General features: G+C 48.7%; 1 protein-coding gene across 1 annotated transcript; it reads left to right on the top strand.

Moving 5' to 3' along the window:
* The first annotated feature begins 13 nt into the window (after window positions 1–13).
* On the top strand, window positions 14–4,118 carry KLF4 (Kruppel like factor 4). Its single transcript, XM_035310762.1, has 4 exons — window positions 14–217; window positions 304–1,240; window positions 1,346–1,510; window positions 3,007–4,118. Exons 1-4 carry the CDS (start codon window positions 122–124, stop codon window positions 3,180–3,182), a joined length of 1,374 nt encoding a protein of 457 aa, XP_035166653.1. The 5' UTR covers window positions 14–121; the 3' UTR covers window positions 3,183–4,118.
* Window positions 4,119–13,683: the final 9,565 nt, after the last annotated feature.

The raw sequence follows: 13,683 nt of genomic DNA on the forward strand, positions 1-13,683 counted from the left end.
ATCGCGCCGCCGCCCTGCCGCTGCCCCCGCCGCCCGCCGCCGCCGCCGCCTGACGCCGCCGGTGCGGTGCCGTGCCGTGCCCCCGGTGCCGTCCCGCAGGCAGCCCCGCGGCGGGTGCGCGATGGCGCTCAGCGGCACGCTCCTCCCCTCCATCGCCACCTTCGCGGCGGGCGCCGCGGGCCGCGAGAAGGCGCCGCGGCCCGCGGGCCCCGGCAACGTGAGTATCGGCGGGGCGGGGGTGCGGCGCGGCGCGGATTTGCGGTGTGTCGGTGCGGGGTCTGAGCCGTGCCCGTGTCCCCGCAGCGGTGGCGGGAGGAGCTGTCGCAGCTGAAGCGCCCGGCGCTGCCGGCTCGTCCCGTGGAGGCGCCGCAGCCGCCGCCGCAGCCGTCGGAGCTGGAGGCGTCCGCCGCCGCCGCGCTGGGTCCCCGCCGCGACACCGAGGAGTTCAACGAGCTGCTGGACTTCGACTTCATCCTCTCCAACTCGCTCATGCACCAGGAGCCCGCCGCCGCCGCCGCCGTGGTGGTGGCACCCGCAGCAGCAGCAGCAGCCCCGGCCCCCGCCGCCAGCCCCTGCCCCGCCGGGCCCTTCGCCTACCCGCTGCCCCGCGCCGAGCCCGGCGGCCTCCTCTACGGCGGCGGTGGCAGCCGCGATGGGGCCCCCGCTGCCGGCCCGGCCGCCGCCCCCTTCAACCTGGCCGACATCACCGACGTGTCGCCCTCCGGAGGCTTCGTGGCCGAGCTGATGCGGCCCGACCTGGACCCGGTGTACCTGCCGGCGCCCGCCGCCGCCCTGCCGCCGCTGGGCAGCCTGCAGGGCAAGTTCGTGGTGAAGGCCGTGGGCGACTACAGCCACCCGGGGCTCAGCCCCAAGAGCGGCCCCCCGACGGCCCCGCCGCCCGGCACCGAGGGACCCGTGGCGCCCCCCTACAGCCCCCTGCCGCGGATGTGCCCCAAAATCAAGCAGGAGGCCACCCCGCCGTGCACGCTGGCACCGCCACCGCCGCACGGGAGCGGCCCCCGAGGAGCCCCCCAGCACGACTTTGCCATGGGCCGCCTGCTGCCCTCCCGGACTACGCCTTCGCTGGGTCCCGAGGAGATGCTGAGCAGCAGGGACTGTCTCCCCGCCGCACCGGGGCTGAGCCACCCGCCTCTGCCGCTGCCCCCGGGGTACCCCCCAGCCCCCGGCTACCCTGCCTTCCTGCCCGAGCAGCTGCCCCCCAGCACGCTCCAGTACCAAGGTGAGTCCCCGTGCCTGCCCCCTTGCCCTCGGCGGCGGGTGTGCCATGTGCCTGCGCCGGCACCGGCCATGGCCGTGCTCACTCTTCGCCTTCCCTGCCTCTTAGAGCTGATGCCACCGGGGAGCTGCCTGCCCGAGGAGACCAAGCCAAAGAGGGGACGCCGGTCGTGGCCTAGGAAAAGGACGGCCACGCACACCTGTGACTACGCGGGCTGCGGCAAAACCTACACCAAGAGCTCTCATCTCAAGGCGCATCTGAGAACCCACACAGGTGAGACCCTCCGTGGGGTCACCGGGCTGCTGGGGTATGGGGCGAGCCCTCTCAGGCAGTGGAAAGGGGCAGGGGGTGGACAGAAGGAGAGCCCAAAGTAGCGAGTCCTAACCTTTCTCTGCTGGGTTTCTGGGTGCATTTCTTCTCCCCTTGGCTACGTTAAGTCCTGTGCAGTCTTTGCTTACTGGCTCTGTGTTTCACTTAATGGTGCAGAATGACTCAGATGTGGGAGAGGGTGGGTTTCTTGCTGAGGCAAAGTTTGTTGCTCTTCTCTTGCTGTGTGCCTAGCTAATTAGCAGGTAGTTGGAAGTCAGCTGGGATTTGTTGCTGTAGATGTTGTTGGCCCACTTCAGAGGAAGGAGCAGACCTCTCTCTAAGATTCTGCTTTTCTTTGTTCGTGGTTAAGTGCTTCGTACACAACCCTCTTGTCTTGGCTTGCTCTGGTGCGAGGGATCATGTAGCTGACGGTGCCTTTAGCTATAACTCACCAAAGCCTTGACACCTCTGCAAGCTGCCGTTCCCTTTCTGAGCCCAGCGGTGACAGGCTCTGTGCGAGCAGGGCTGCAGCTGTGTTGGTGGCACTGCCGGGAGTGCCTCGCCTACGTGTGGGAGCGCATCTGCCCCAGGGTTAGCGCCAAAGAGACGGGGCTTAACAGCTCGCTGGTGACTGCTAGAATTCGGATAAAATCTGCCAAAGTACGCATCTGAGCCCGAGTTCAAACTTCAGCCTTACAGCTGAATGCCGTATTGCAATAGCTGAGCTTGTGAAAGCAGGTACATCATGCACAGTTTCGCCAGTGCAGGCATTCCGTAACAGTGATTAAATAACCTGGGAATTTGCATAATTTAAATCCCGGGATTGTGAGTTTGATTCAAAACTTTCTCCCAAAGAGGAGGTGGGAAGAGGGAGAAACAACAGCTTAGTGGTTAGGCTGCGTGTTCAGCTAACGGCAGCGGGAAGAAAAATTGGTCAAGTGAACAGTTCTTCCTGCCTGTCCCCAGACTGCCAGCGTGGTCTCCAGGATGTGCAGGACTGAGTTTGTAATTGTCAGGGAAGTTTGTCTTGCAGTCAACAGCAGTTTTGCTGTTGTGAAGACTGAGAGATTGAGCTCTTAATCGAGCTGAGCTAATGAAAACAGTTTCCAACTGGTTTTAATTGGGACCTACAATTATCTACATGCATTATTTTTTTGCTGAGCTATTTCTGGTTGATATTTGATTGTGTAACGTATCCTAACTGAACGCCTGTGTTCTAAAGCTTCCTGTACAAGACAAACTTTAGTGAAGATTTCAGTGGTGTTCATGCTGTATAATACCTGTAATGTCTTGAAAGGACTGTTAGTCTGCTTGTGGTTTGTTTCCAATCCCTTCAAGAACTTTGTTGCCTTTTGATACTTTTTCTGTTTTCTTCTTGAAAGTCAGGTGTTAGCAGTGGAGTGGAAACAAAGGTAGCCACAAATAAACCTGGCTGACATGTTGTTTCTGTTTTTTTAAAGGTGAGAAACCTTATCACTGTGACTGGGAAGGCTGCGGATGGAAGTTTGCCCGATCCGATGAACTTACTCGTCACTACCGAAAACACACGGGCCACCGCCCTTTCCAGTGCCAGCGGTGTGACAGAGCGTTTTCCAGGTCGGATCACCTCGCCTTACACATGAAGAGGCACTTTTAATTGGAAGCAGTGGATCTTTCCCCAACTGCCTTAGAGATTCAGTATTTACAGCACAAGGACTGTCTTCTGCAAGAAGGGGAGAACCCAGTTTAAGCACTACACAGAATCAAGGTGAAGTCTTCCAAAGAGTGGAAAGAGGGATAATTGCATATAGACATTGCAACTTTTTTTTTTATATATATATATATATATACATTTAAAAGAAAACCAAAAACATTGGGGTCAATGACTGGATCTTCTATCATTCCATTTGTAAATCCAACTTGAATTATTTCCGGACTACAAAATGCCAAGGAGTGACTGGAAGTCACGGATATCAGGGTTAAACAGACTGTGTGTAGTTCGGAGGGTGGGGATATTACACAGGGAAATGACATTCCCTTAAATTTTCTTTCAATGCAATATTAGATGTAAATGTCATCTTGTACTTTCCTTTTTTTCCTTCTAAAAGCCATTACGATGTTAGAAGAGGAGGAAAAATTCAGGTACAGAGTTATGTTTTAAAAGCCTATTTCATGGTGCTTAGTGACTGTTGGTTTTAGAGGTACCAAAAACAGGAAGCCAAAGTTCTCAAACTGCTGCATATCTGACAAGGAAATATTTTTGTCTTCCGATCGCCAATTATGACCTAAATCAGGTAAATAATCCTGGTTTATTTTTTTTTAAAGAAAATAACTTTATGCAGACAGTCTGTAATGCACTGTGGTTTCAATGTGCAATAGTTTGTACAATGGTTTATTCCCAAATATGCCTTAAGCAGAACAAATGTTTTCTATATAGTTCTTTACATAATAAATATGTAATATAAATTTAAGCAAACTTCTATTTTGTATATTTGTAAACTACGAAGTAAAGAAAAAGGACATTTTGGAGTTTGTATTTTGCATATTCAAGCGGAAAATAAGTTTTAAATAAACCTATAATATTTTATCTGAATGGCTTTTGTAATTTTCTTCTGTGCATGGATATGTCCAAAGAAAGCTTAGGTGTTCGTTAGTGGTTGAGTTTCCCAAGGCAGAGGGGGTGGTGAGGGCTTGTAGCCTCAGGACTCTGAAAGAGGTAGGATAGGTAAGTGCAGTTCTGTTAAAAACACATCATTTGAGGGGAAGAAATGTATTTCGTTTTTGTTAAAAATACTGAAGTGCCACTTACCAGCATCACGAAACATTTTTTTAAGGTAACAGCTACCTGTTACAGGGCATGTCCATTTGGCATGTTAGACTTTGCATATACAAATATAAGAACTTTTAGAAAACTTTTAGTGGTCTTTTCAGCATGTAAGACTTTTAGCTTCGTTTTCTTGGGCTTCTCAGATAAGCTTGTATAATTCCTGTCACTTTCAAGTGAATGAACAAGGATCAGCTGTGTAACATAGTGAAGGCTAAGCATGAATTAAGGAATAACATGCATGCATAAAACACCTTTAAACAATAAACTACATGCAGTCTCATTTATTTGAAGCCTGCTCTGCTCTGGAAATTCAATAAGCCAACAGTATGCGAAGAGCCAAAATTCCTGTAGGAGTCCTGGTATACATATGTAACTTGGGAATGTTGACCATGCAGAATCTAGATGCACATTCGGGACGTGTGCCTTGCTGCTAATTCTCCAGTGTACCTTCAACTGCACTTGCTTTTCTGAAGTCGATGCAGCAAGCCCATTGCATGGCTTGGGTAGTTAGCACTTCTGTTGTAGTTGTCCTTAGGGACCTCGTTGCTCTACTTTCTTTACAAACATGTAGCAATAAGATGATTTCAACATGAATACTCACTGAATAGGACATGCTTTTCTAACTACTCTTTGTAAAGAGAAGGCAGAAGTGATTCTTCCCCCTCTATTTTAAAATGTCTGTCAGCCAGGAATCTGTGTGTATATATATAATGCTGAATAAAGCTGACCATGGAAGATCAGTTACAGGCAAGAGCCATTCATATTTTTGCAGCAGTTAAAGCAGGAGTTGTAATATCAACTTCTTGTTCCAAATGTCCCATTAAATTCCACATTTTCTTGTGTTCTTTGTGTGGTGACTGGCACCTTTTCTTTCTAAAGCTCTCTAAGTCCCATAACGATGCTGAAACTATTTCTCACCCCTTATCTCCTAGGCAGGCTTTGTTCACCTGAAGCTATCTTAGTTGGTTTGGTTCGCAGGTAAAATGGGGAGCAGGGAATGTCTTGTTTGGTTTGCAAATATTAGCTATTTAAAGCTGAATTAAAGTTATGAGTCATCCTGAAGCTTTTTTTTTTCTTTCTTTCTTTCTTTCTCTCTCATGTGGAAACTTAAAAACAGTAATTTCTGACGTTTTTCTGTTGCTTTGGATGTGGATCCTAAAGCAGGTACATGAGGTCAGTGTTGTAGCTGACCTGGAGTGTTCTGTCTCTAACGCTGGTACATGCTTGGGTAGCTGTAGGATCACCTTTGCAGGAGTGCTGTTCAGGATGTCCTAAATCTGTGCAGGGTTTATGTCCTAACACATCCATATGTATTGAAATCTGCAGATTTCATTTGAGAAATTTGTTGGGTTCTTTTTGTTCTGTTTTTGTGTTCCCCGTGTGCTGTCATTATAAAACCTTAAGAATTTTATAAGGTGCTCTAGCACTTAGTAATCTGTATCTGTTAATGCCAACTTCAGTTTCTATTTGATGGTTTTACAGACCCTAGGTTTATAGTTGCACAAGCAATAGTGTTCTTGAAACGGGGCTTTGTTCTTTTCTCCCACATGACTTTTTTTTCCCCTGTTCCTGACTCTAAGCTGTCCTCATGTATGACTTTCTTTCCAGAGCTAAACAGGCACAGCCGTGGCTTGGTATTTTAAAAGAAATGCTGCTGTTCCTTTAACCATTTTCAAAATGCTATTCCTATACTTTCGGGACAGGAGCCAACAGCCAATTTTTGCCGCACAGTATGCAGCCCGGCAGAGGCAGTGCTTGTTCTTAAGGAGGTCTCTGGGGGAAATAGCGAAGCGAGCAGTCGTACGAGTTGTGCTCTGCTTGCATAGGTAGAGCTACAAATAGCACGTCCTGTTCGCCACCTGCTTCATTGTGTCGGTCCTCCTGGAACTGCACTTAGGTGCAAGATCATAAATGGATGCAGTGGAGCAACACATAAATCAAAAGCCGTATCTAGTAAAGCGTATGTAAAACACCAAGCAGTCTTGTAAGGGTGTCTTGAAAAACGGGATTTGTTTAGCATTACTAAAGTAATATTCATGTGCTACTTTGCTCCAGCTTGGCGTCTGGAAGCTGGGTTTATTAGGGGTGGCCTCTCTGACATAGGGTGAGCACCTCCGGAGCTGCCCCGGAGCATGACTTTAGCTACGGAAGGGAAAAGCTCCCCGGGCAGAGAATGATCTCTGCAGTCGAACTGCAGCCATCCTTAATTCTGCTCACCCCTTGCCCAAATCTCTCTCTCGAGCATGTTTAACGTGTGAAGATGGAGCTGTTTTAAACAAGATGACACACGTCTGCCTACCGGGTGCCAAGTGTTCAAAAGTGGCATCGGAACAAAAACCTGCTCAGAGCCGCAGCGCTTCTGTGCACTTGTCTGCTGCGCACCGCAGGGCTGGAAGCTTCGTGCACTTCAAACTCGTTTGCTGCACGCAACCCGGCACAAATGCCTTCAGCTTTCCTCCGTCACGTGGAGCTGTGCTTTGAAAAGCGTTGCTTTTCCCCCCATGGAGTTTACCAACCCCTGCCACTGCTGAAGTCAAGTGCGAATCTCGCAAGGATTTATATTAAGCTGATATGAATCAGTGAATTTCATTCCCCTTCTCTTTAATAAGGGGAGATCAGAGACTCCTGCGGTTAATCACCCCGAGTGCTAACGGTTCGACTGAATTAGTTTACACAGGTTTCCTATGGGAGTGTGCTAGGCGTTAGAGCTAGCCTGCTCCCATTGAAGTCTCTGGCAAGCACTTTAACGGCATCTGAGCGCAAGAATTTCCAAATTAAACCCATTGCGTACTGTGTTCCTTCCTGGGCTTTCCTCCTCCCTGTGTCCAACCCAGTTGTGTCAGCTAAGGCACAAGGAGCAGGGGAACGTGTTGCAAATGTGTACAGCTTGCACGGTTTTATATTCATGATGCTTGGCTCTGGGAAGGGTCTGGATGCGGCAGGAGCACTTGTTGGAGGAATAACAGAAGGCACGGCAATCGAAACTCGCTTGGAGAGGAAGAGGAGCACCACCACCACCACCATGAGCAACAACAGCGCGTGTTGACCTGTACTTGCCAGAAAAACTGCCCGGATTACGTATCTGTGTGTAGGATCAGTGGGTATATCTCTGGAGACCGAGGAGAGCAGTATGTACATATGCGAGGGGAAGGCCCATCATTCACCGAAATTTAATTGAGGTCACATTGGCTTCAAGCCACAGGGTAACACACCCACATTCCCCTGTCTGCAGTACACCTGGATGACTCACGTTTCGTTGTCTGCCCTCCTCTCCCGTGGTGAATTACTGGGGGACGTTTCCATTACCGCTGAGGGCCTTGCCACCGAGTGCAGAAGTCGTCTCTGCGGCATGGAAGTGGGTGGTGGTGGTGGTTCCGCAGCCTTGTTCTCCACCCTAGCTGCAGATAGGTATCTGTTAGACTCCTTTTCACCTTTGGATGCTTACCTGTGAGCCCTCGGGGCTGGAACCTTAATTGTGTGAAAGACAGGAGGGGAAAAAGTGGGTTGTTCTTTATGAATGTTTGTTCTATATTTAGAGTATGAGTGCCCTAGGTTTTACGGAAGATGAGTGGCCAAAGCAGCTGCTCCCGAGAGGTACCTGGCAGCCGGACCTTCTCCCTTCGGTGATGCTTTCTGAACTCTGGAAGCTGTGACTCCATTTGTAATAGAGACAGTCATTTTCAGAGGTCACAAACATTGTGACACGTTTGTTAACAAGAAGTTAAAACACCAAGCTCCTTTCACGCAGGAGCTTGTATGAGCAGAAGCATAATCATGTGCTGCTATCACCTCAGCAATCTTGCTGCAACTATAAAAAAGTTTTGCATGGTTTTGCTCAGGGTACAGCGTGCTTGTTTATCAAGCACAAGCTAAGGCTTGCTTAAATCTTGCCATTCAAGTTCTCTGCTATTACACTTTCCGTCTTTATTCAACAAAATGATAGAGCTGCCCCATACCGGTTGGCTGGAGACCCTTCATTTTAGAAACAGGCATCCCACAGTTGTCCAGAAGGATTTCCCCCACTGTCCACAACATCGCACTGTAAGCAGAGAATTTTATTTACTGGGCGCTTCTCTGACGGTGCGTGATGTCTGTGGGCATACATCCTTGTGTCATTGCCTTCGTGGCTGGCAGGAGCAGAGCGTCAGGTCTGCTTCGTCCTCCCGCCCCTGGAAAGCCACGGGAAGGATAATTGGCAGTGCTGGCTCAGGGAAGCAGGCTTGGAGTTGCCACGTGGAAAAACTTGTCTCCCCAGGCTTTTGCCACCTGCCCGCCTGTGCCTGCCATGTGCTTCCTACCATGCGGAGGAGACGCTGATCACACGTACAAAAAAGCGTTTCTTGAGGTTCCTGCCTGAATTTGATATGCACACTGGGCCCCTGGGAGGGTGCCATGGACGTCAGTGCTGTTTGATGTCCAGATTCCTGCTAGGATATTCCAGCAGAATGGTCTCCTTGGGGCCTAGCGTCCGTCATCGTTATGTTCCCCTTTTCTGATAAAATGAATATTGTACGTTAATCTGTTGATAAACTACTGGGGCAACACTGACGGCGATTACTGAAGCGTGTTGGAATTCACTTTCTAAGCTCTGGATGAGATCTTGTTCTGTGTTTAGGCTCCAAACATACTGAGTCAATAATGCTGTTGGCTACTCAAGGAGGCTACCCAAAGGGAAGTGTTTGTCTCTGCACTGGGATGCACTAGGTCTGGCTGTCCTTTCCCAGTTCCTGCATCACACTATTTCAGCAACAGGCTCCCCCCGCCCAACGAGGAATGGCCGAGTTTGTTGGCCGTGCAACAGGTTATTATTCGTGTTACCAAATATCGAGAAGTTTTCCAGTGCAAAGCAAAATATTTTGCTGCTTTCAGCCTTCCTGCCTCCCCAGTAATTGCTCGTGCTCTCTTCAGCCTTAGAGAATATTATAATGTTCCTGTCACCTGTCAAAGATGTTTTACTACCTTCCTTCTGTAAACACCTTCTAGCCAACATTTGCTTTGACAAAGTTCCCATGTTCACAATGTAAAACTTACTGGCAAGGCTTCGTATGCAAAGAAGCTAGCTCGCTAATTGCTATGGTCGGGGAGATGGGTTCCCTTTAGCCCTGTTGTCGAGGAGCAGAGGGCAGAGCGGTGCCCAGCCAAGCCTGGCCGTGGGCGTCCTGCCTCAGCCGCTGGCCAGAAACCTACCAGTGAGGCAGGGTTACCCTGGCAGGGACAGCTCCGGGGTAACCCCTCCTCGCTCTCCCTGGAAAATTCCCTCCCAAGCCCCGATGATTACAGGTTTGTTCAGGCTCAGAAGCTTGAGGACCGTAGATCCCTGTCAAACCCGTGTTTGCTTTGTGCCACTTGCTGTTGTAGCTCTGCAGATCCTACTTACTCAATAAATATTTGATCCCCTCTGGTGCCGTGCTGAGCTCCTGGCTTCAGAGAGCCTTTGCGGCAAGCAGTTTCACAGTTAGTTATGAGCTAGCCTAAAAATAAAGGTGGGGGTAGAGGAGAAGAAAGTATTTCCTTCCTTCAGTTTCTGAGGCTGCCACCTTCCAGATTCCTACCATTTCCTCATTTCTACGTACTGCAAGCATGAGAGAGGGAAAGGATGTATGCTCCTGCTCTCAATCATCCCTGATTCTGTTGTTTACTGCCAAAGGCTGGAAACATTCAGCTTCAGTTGTACTTTTTAATGAATTTGGGAAGAGAAAGTAAATACGAAATTTTTACATATGTGCATTTTTACATATGGATGAGTTCATCTCGTCTACTGTACACTGGAAGAATGCCAGGAGAAATTAGCCTAATATGATATTTCAGTCAATATTTAAAAGATGTTTTGGCTTACTTTTTTTTTTTTTTTTTTTTTTTTTTTCATCACCAGAACATTTGGGAAGCGCTTGTCCATCGGTGTTTTCTTGTTTAAGCCTGGGCAATTCTTCATATTTTATTCAAACAAAACAAACAAACAACCCCCCTCCCCACACACTTTTCATAATTTTCACTGGGTCTTTGAATCTTTTCAAGATGTGATACCGTTGGTTAAAACATCTCCCCCTCATGTACCCACACATCCACATGGGCTTGAATAACTCATTATTTACTTACACACATTTATTACGAAGGCATTGTTAGTATTTCTTGGGTTTGTCTATTTGCTCTCATTTACTGTTACATGGAAAGGGAAGCTGACTGCAGCAGTGTTCATTGGTGCATATCTAACCTTTCTGATATTGACTCCAGCTTTTTCTCTGGTTTATATTTCCAGTACCCTTCTTTTTCTGTGTGTCTTTCCCTGTTGTGTCCTGGATTTTGAGGAGCAAGTGTCAAAAAAACTGGCTTCCCTTTGTACCAGATACTGGAATCCACTCCAGGTGACAGAATGAGCTTTCTAAGAAGCGATCAAGGTGAATCGTAGCTGTCTGGGAATCCGACTGCCTCATTAGCAAACCAAATTCTGATGGTTACAGGTAAATCCCCGTGGTGGGATGAGGTTTTGGTTTATGCTGATTTGGGGCTAAGCAAATGAACCGCATAGGCAAATCCAAAGCATTACAAAAATAGGCAGCACTTTGAAAAAGTTTAAGATCTGAATCTTCAGGGTCCAAAATTGGAAGCTATGTGTGAATGAGGCAAAGGAGTGCGGGAGGAGAGGTATCAGAGTATAGAGAGCAGAGGAACGATTCATGTATTGCCCAAACCGCTGGGTAAGTCAGAGGTTTTGTCTGGCTGGCTTCACCCAGCATTTTGTTCTGTGCTGAACATAAGATGACAGAGTTTACATCTAATAACTTTGCCCAAGTTAGTCATTTCAATAAGTATTGACCGTCCGTGGACACATACTCCCTAGGGAGCACAGCAGCACACGAGGCAGAAAAGGCAGCTCTCCATCCCCTTCGTGTGCAACGTGCAGAAAACCTGAGGCACGAATTTCCTCCAGCACAGGGGAACTCACTCTGCAGATTGCTCGGTCCTCTGTCCCAGTCGGCTGCTTCGCACTGGAAGCGATGTGGCAGCAAAAGGACAACCCTCCCGGGACGGGTGCAGCGACGCTGCTCCCGCACCACCGTCTCTCTTTTCGGAGGCGGACACGCAGCGAGCACTCAGCAAGATGCTGGTGGCTGGCGGCACGCGGGGCTCCGAGGGCAAGGCTCCTGAGAGAAGGATGTGAAAACAGGAGAGAGGCTGGGAGGAAGAAAATTTGCAGACAGATGAAATGGCTCGGCAATGCTAGAGGGAATAATGGAGCGACAGCTGTTCTGATTTCCTCCCCCTTCGTATATAAATGAATCAAAACCAGAGCTGTCTTGAGTTGGAGCAGATGATGATTCTTTGAAGTGCACTGGGTCTGCTGTTGTTGTTCCAGCTCTCATCTTTCTCTCTCTCTCTCTCTGCATTTTGCCTTGCCAGTTTAGTGCAAGGGAATTTGCAGTTGTGCTGCCAAGATAATGCTTTTGTTTGGGAGTCAGAGCTTTCACTTCACGGCTGGGTGTTGTTCACGAAGAGCCAGCCCTTGGTGTCCTGCGGATTACGTGAGGTGACAAAACGCATTGCTGGACAGCGGAATCGAGATGAAGGGCTCGAAAACATGAGAAGAGGAATCGGAAATCTGGTAGGAAGTGGGCCTCACTCGGCAGCTTGGCAGGTGCTCCCTGTGTCTGCTGGAAGCAGTGATAAGGCCAGTCACACGTTCAAGCCCCTGTAGGGCTTCATCTTGTTCCCTTTGTTGCAGTGAGGAAATCGTATAACACAGACAGGATTTGCAACTTGGGGTGTGTGTGAAAGCTCAGATTTTTCTTCGAATTCAAATGATATAAAAGTTCAAGAGGTTCCCAGTGCTCTGGATCCTCATTACTTAGTATGCACAAACAAGTTCTCAGGTGGTGAGGATTCACAGCGGCAGCAGGAAGGAGAGAGTGGAGAATGCAAATAAAGACGTGCCCACCTTGTGATACTTGGAGGTGACGGAAGGAACGAGTCCAAAAGAGAACTGGATCCTAAAATCACAGTGTCAAAAAGAGGCTGTGGTGAGCTTTTGTTTCTCCAAAGTGATGGACTGTACAAAACTACAGGCAGGTTTCTTTGTTTGGTTTGGTTTTGTTGGGTGTTTCTCTGTGTCTGTGTGTTGGTTTTGTTGTTGTTGGGTGTTTTTTTTTTTTTTTTTTTCTTTCATACTCTGTTGCAGATGTCTGTTTTTGCTCTGTGTTTTTATTTATTCAAAGACCTATATACGGCACTCATCACCGTAGTATCTGGGCAAATCTTCTTTCCTTCCTTGTATCAAGTAATTAAATCTATACAAAATACATATGTTCTTGGCAGAGAAAAAAAAAAAAAAAAAAAAAGTAAAAAAGTTAAGCTCTCCTTTTGGAAGGGCTTTGTGCCCTGCAATTAAACACTGTTTTTGCAATGCTGTGTCTTTCCACATACACACAAGCAGGGAAAAAATACGATCATGGTGGGGCAGTGTCCCCACACACCCACTACGCTGCTGCACGGGGCCGCGGCAGGCACCTTGGGGATGGTTGGATTTGACACGTGGTGGTGTCCAGGAGTGAGAGCCCCGTCCCCTCGAGGCTGCCCCCGTCCAGCAGAGAAGCCCACCCTCGGGGCTGACGGGCAGCCAGCCGCTGGCGTGCCTCCTGGGTAGGGATTTGGAGGAAGTCCTATGGCACAGTGAGCGCATTGCATGCTCGTGTTGGAGGAAGTGGATCCGTCCCTTTCCTTTTTGAGAGCGGTTTGCTGCCTGTGTTTTGGAAAGAAGTGGCCACAGCTCTGCTCTGACACGTGGAGGTAGCCTGATAAAGAGCCCTGCATTTCCAGAGGCAGAGCAATTGGCCACCCTCGTAACTGCACATACTGCACATACCTCACAGCATCTCCAGTCCTGAAGACATCCAAAACCATTAGTCACTCGTGAAAACCTTCAGCTGTGTTTGTGTTCCTCCTCGCGTTCTGTTTTTGGCAGGCATGTGTGTAACCCAGGGTTTGTTCATCATGCCTCAGGGACTGCTCACATGTTTTATTACCTGGCTGAATCAGGCCCTACAGAGACACAGCTGCCCTTGGTTCCTACGGGACACGTGAGCAGAGTTTGGCCCATCTGAAGCTTCAGCAGCGAACGAGAAAGAGTTATTGCTTTTCTCCTAGGTGGGAAAACCCATATGCTGATTTTTGGGAGTGAATAACCGCAGTACTAATTGAGTGCTGAGAATAATCGTTTTTTCCAGATGTTTGGGCTGTTGGGTTGTGTGTGGTTTTTTGTTTGTTGGTTGGTTGGGGTTGTGTTTTTTGTTGTTGTTGTTTGTGTGTGTGTTTCTGTGGTGTTTTTTTTTTGTTGTTT

Source organism: Oxyura jamaicensis, chromosome Z, assembly GCF_011077185.1.
Source record: "Oxyura jamaicensis isolate SHBP4307 breed ruddy duck chromosome Z, BPBGC_Ojam_1.0, whole genome shotgun sequence".
In the NCBI taxonomy this organism is placed as follows: Eukaryota; Metazoa; Chordata; class Aves; order Anseriformes; family Anatidae; genus Oxyura; species Oxyura jamaicensis.

Excerpts from the sequence above, each read along its gene's own strand:
- KLF4 (XM_035310762.1), top strand. The coding sequence starts at position 122 with ATGGCGCTCAGCGGCACGCTCCTCCCCTCCATCGCCACCTTCGCGGCG. Across the intron at positions 218-303 it reads GGCCCGCGGGCCCCGGCAAC|CGGTGGCGGGAGGAGCTGTC; the intron begins GTGAGTATCGGC and ends GTGTCCCCGCAG. Across the intron at positions 1,241-1,345 it reads CAGCACGCTCCAGTACCAAG|AGCTGATGCCACCGGGGAGC; the intron begins GTGAGTCCCCGT and ends CCTGCCTCTTAG.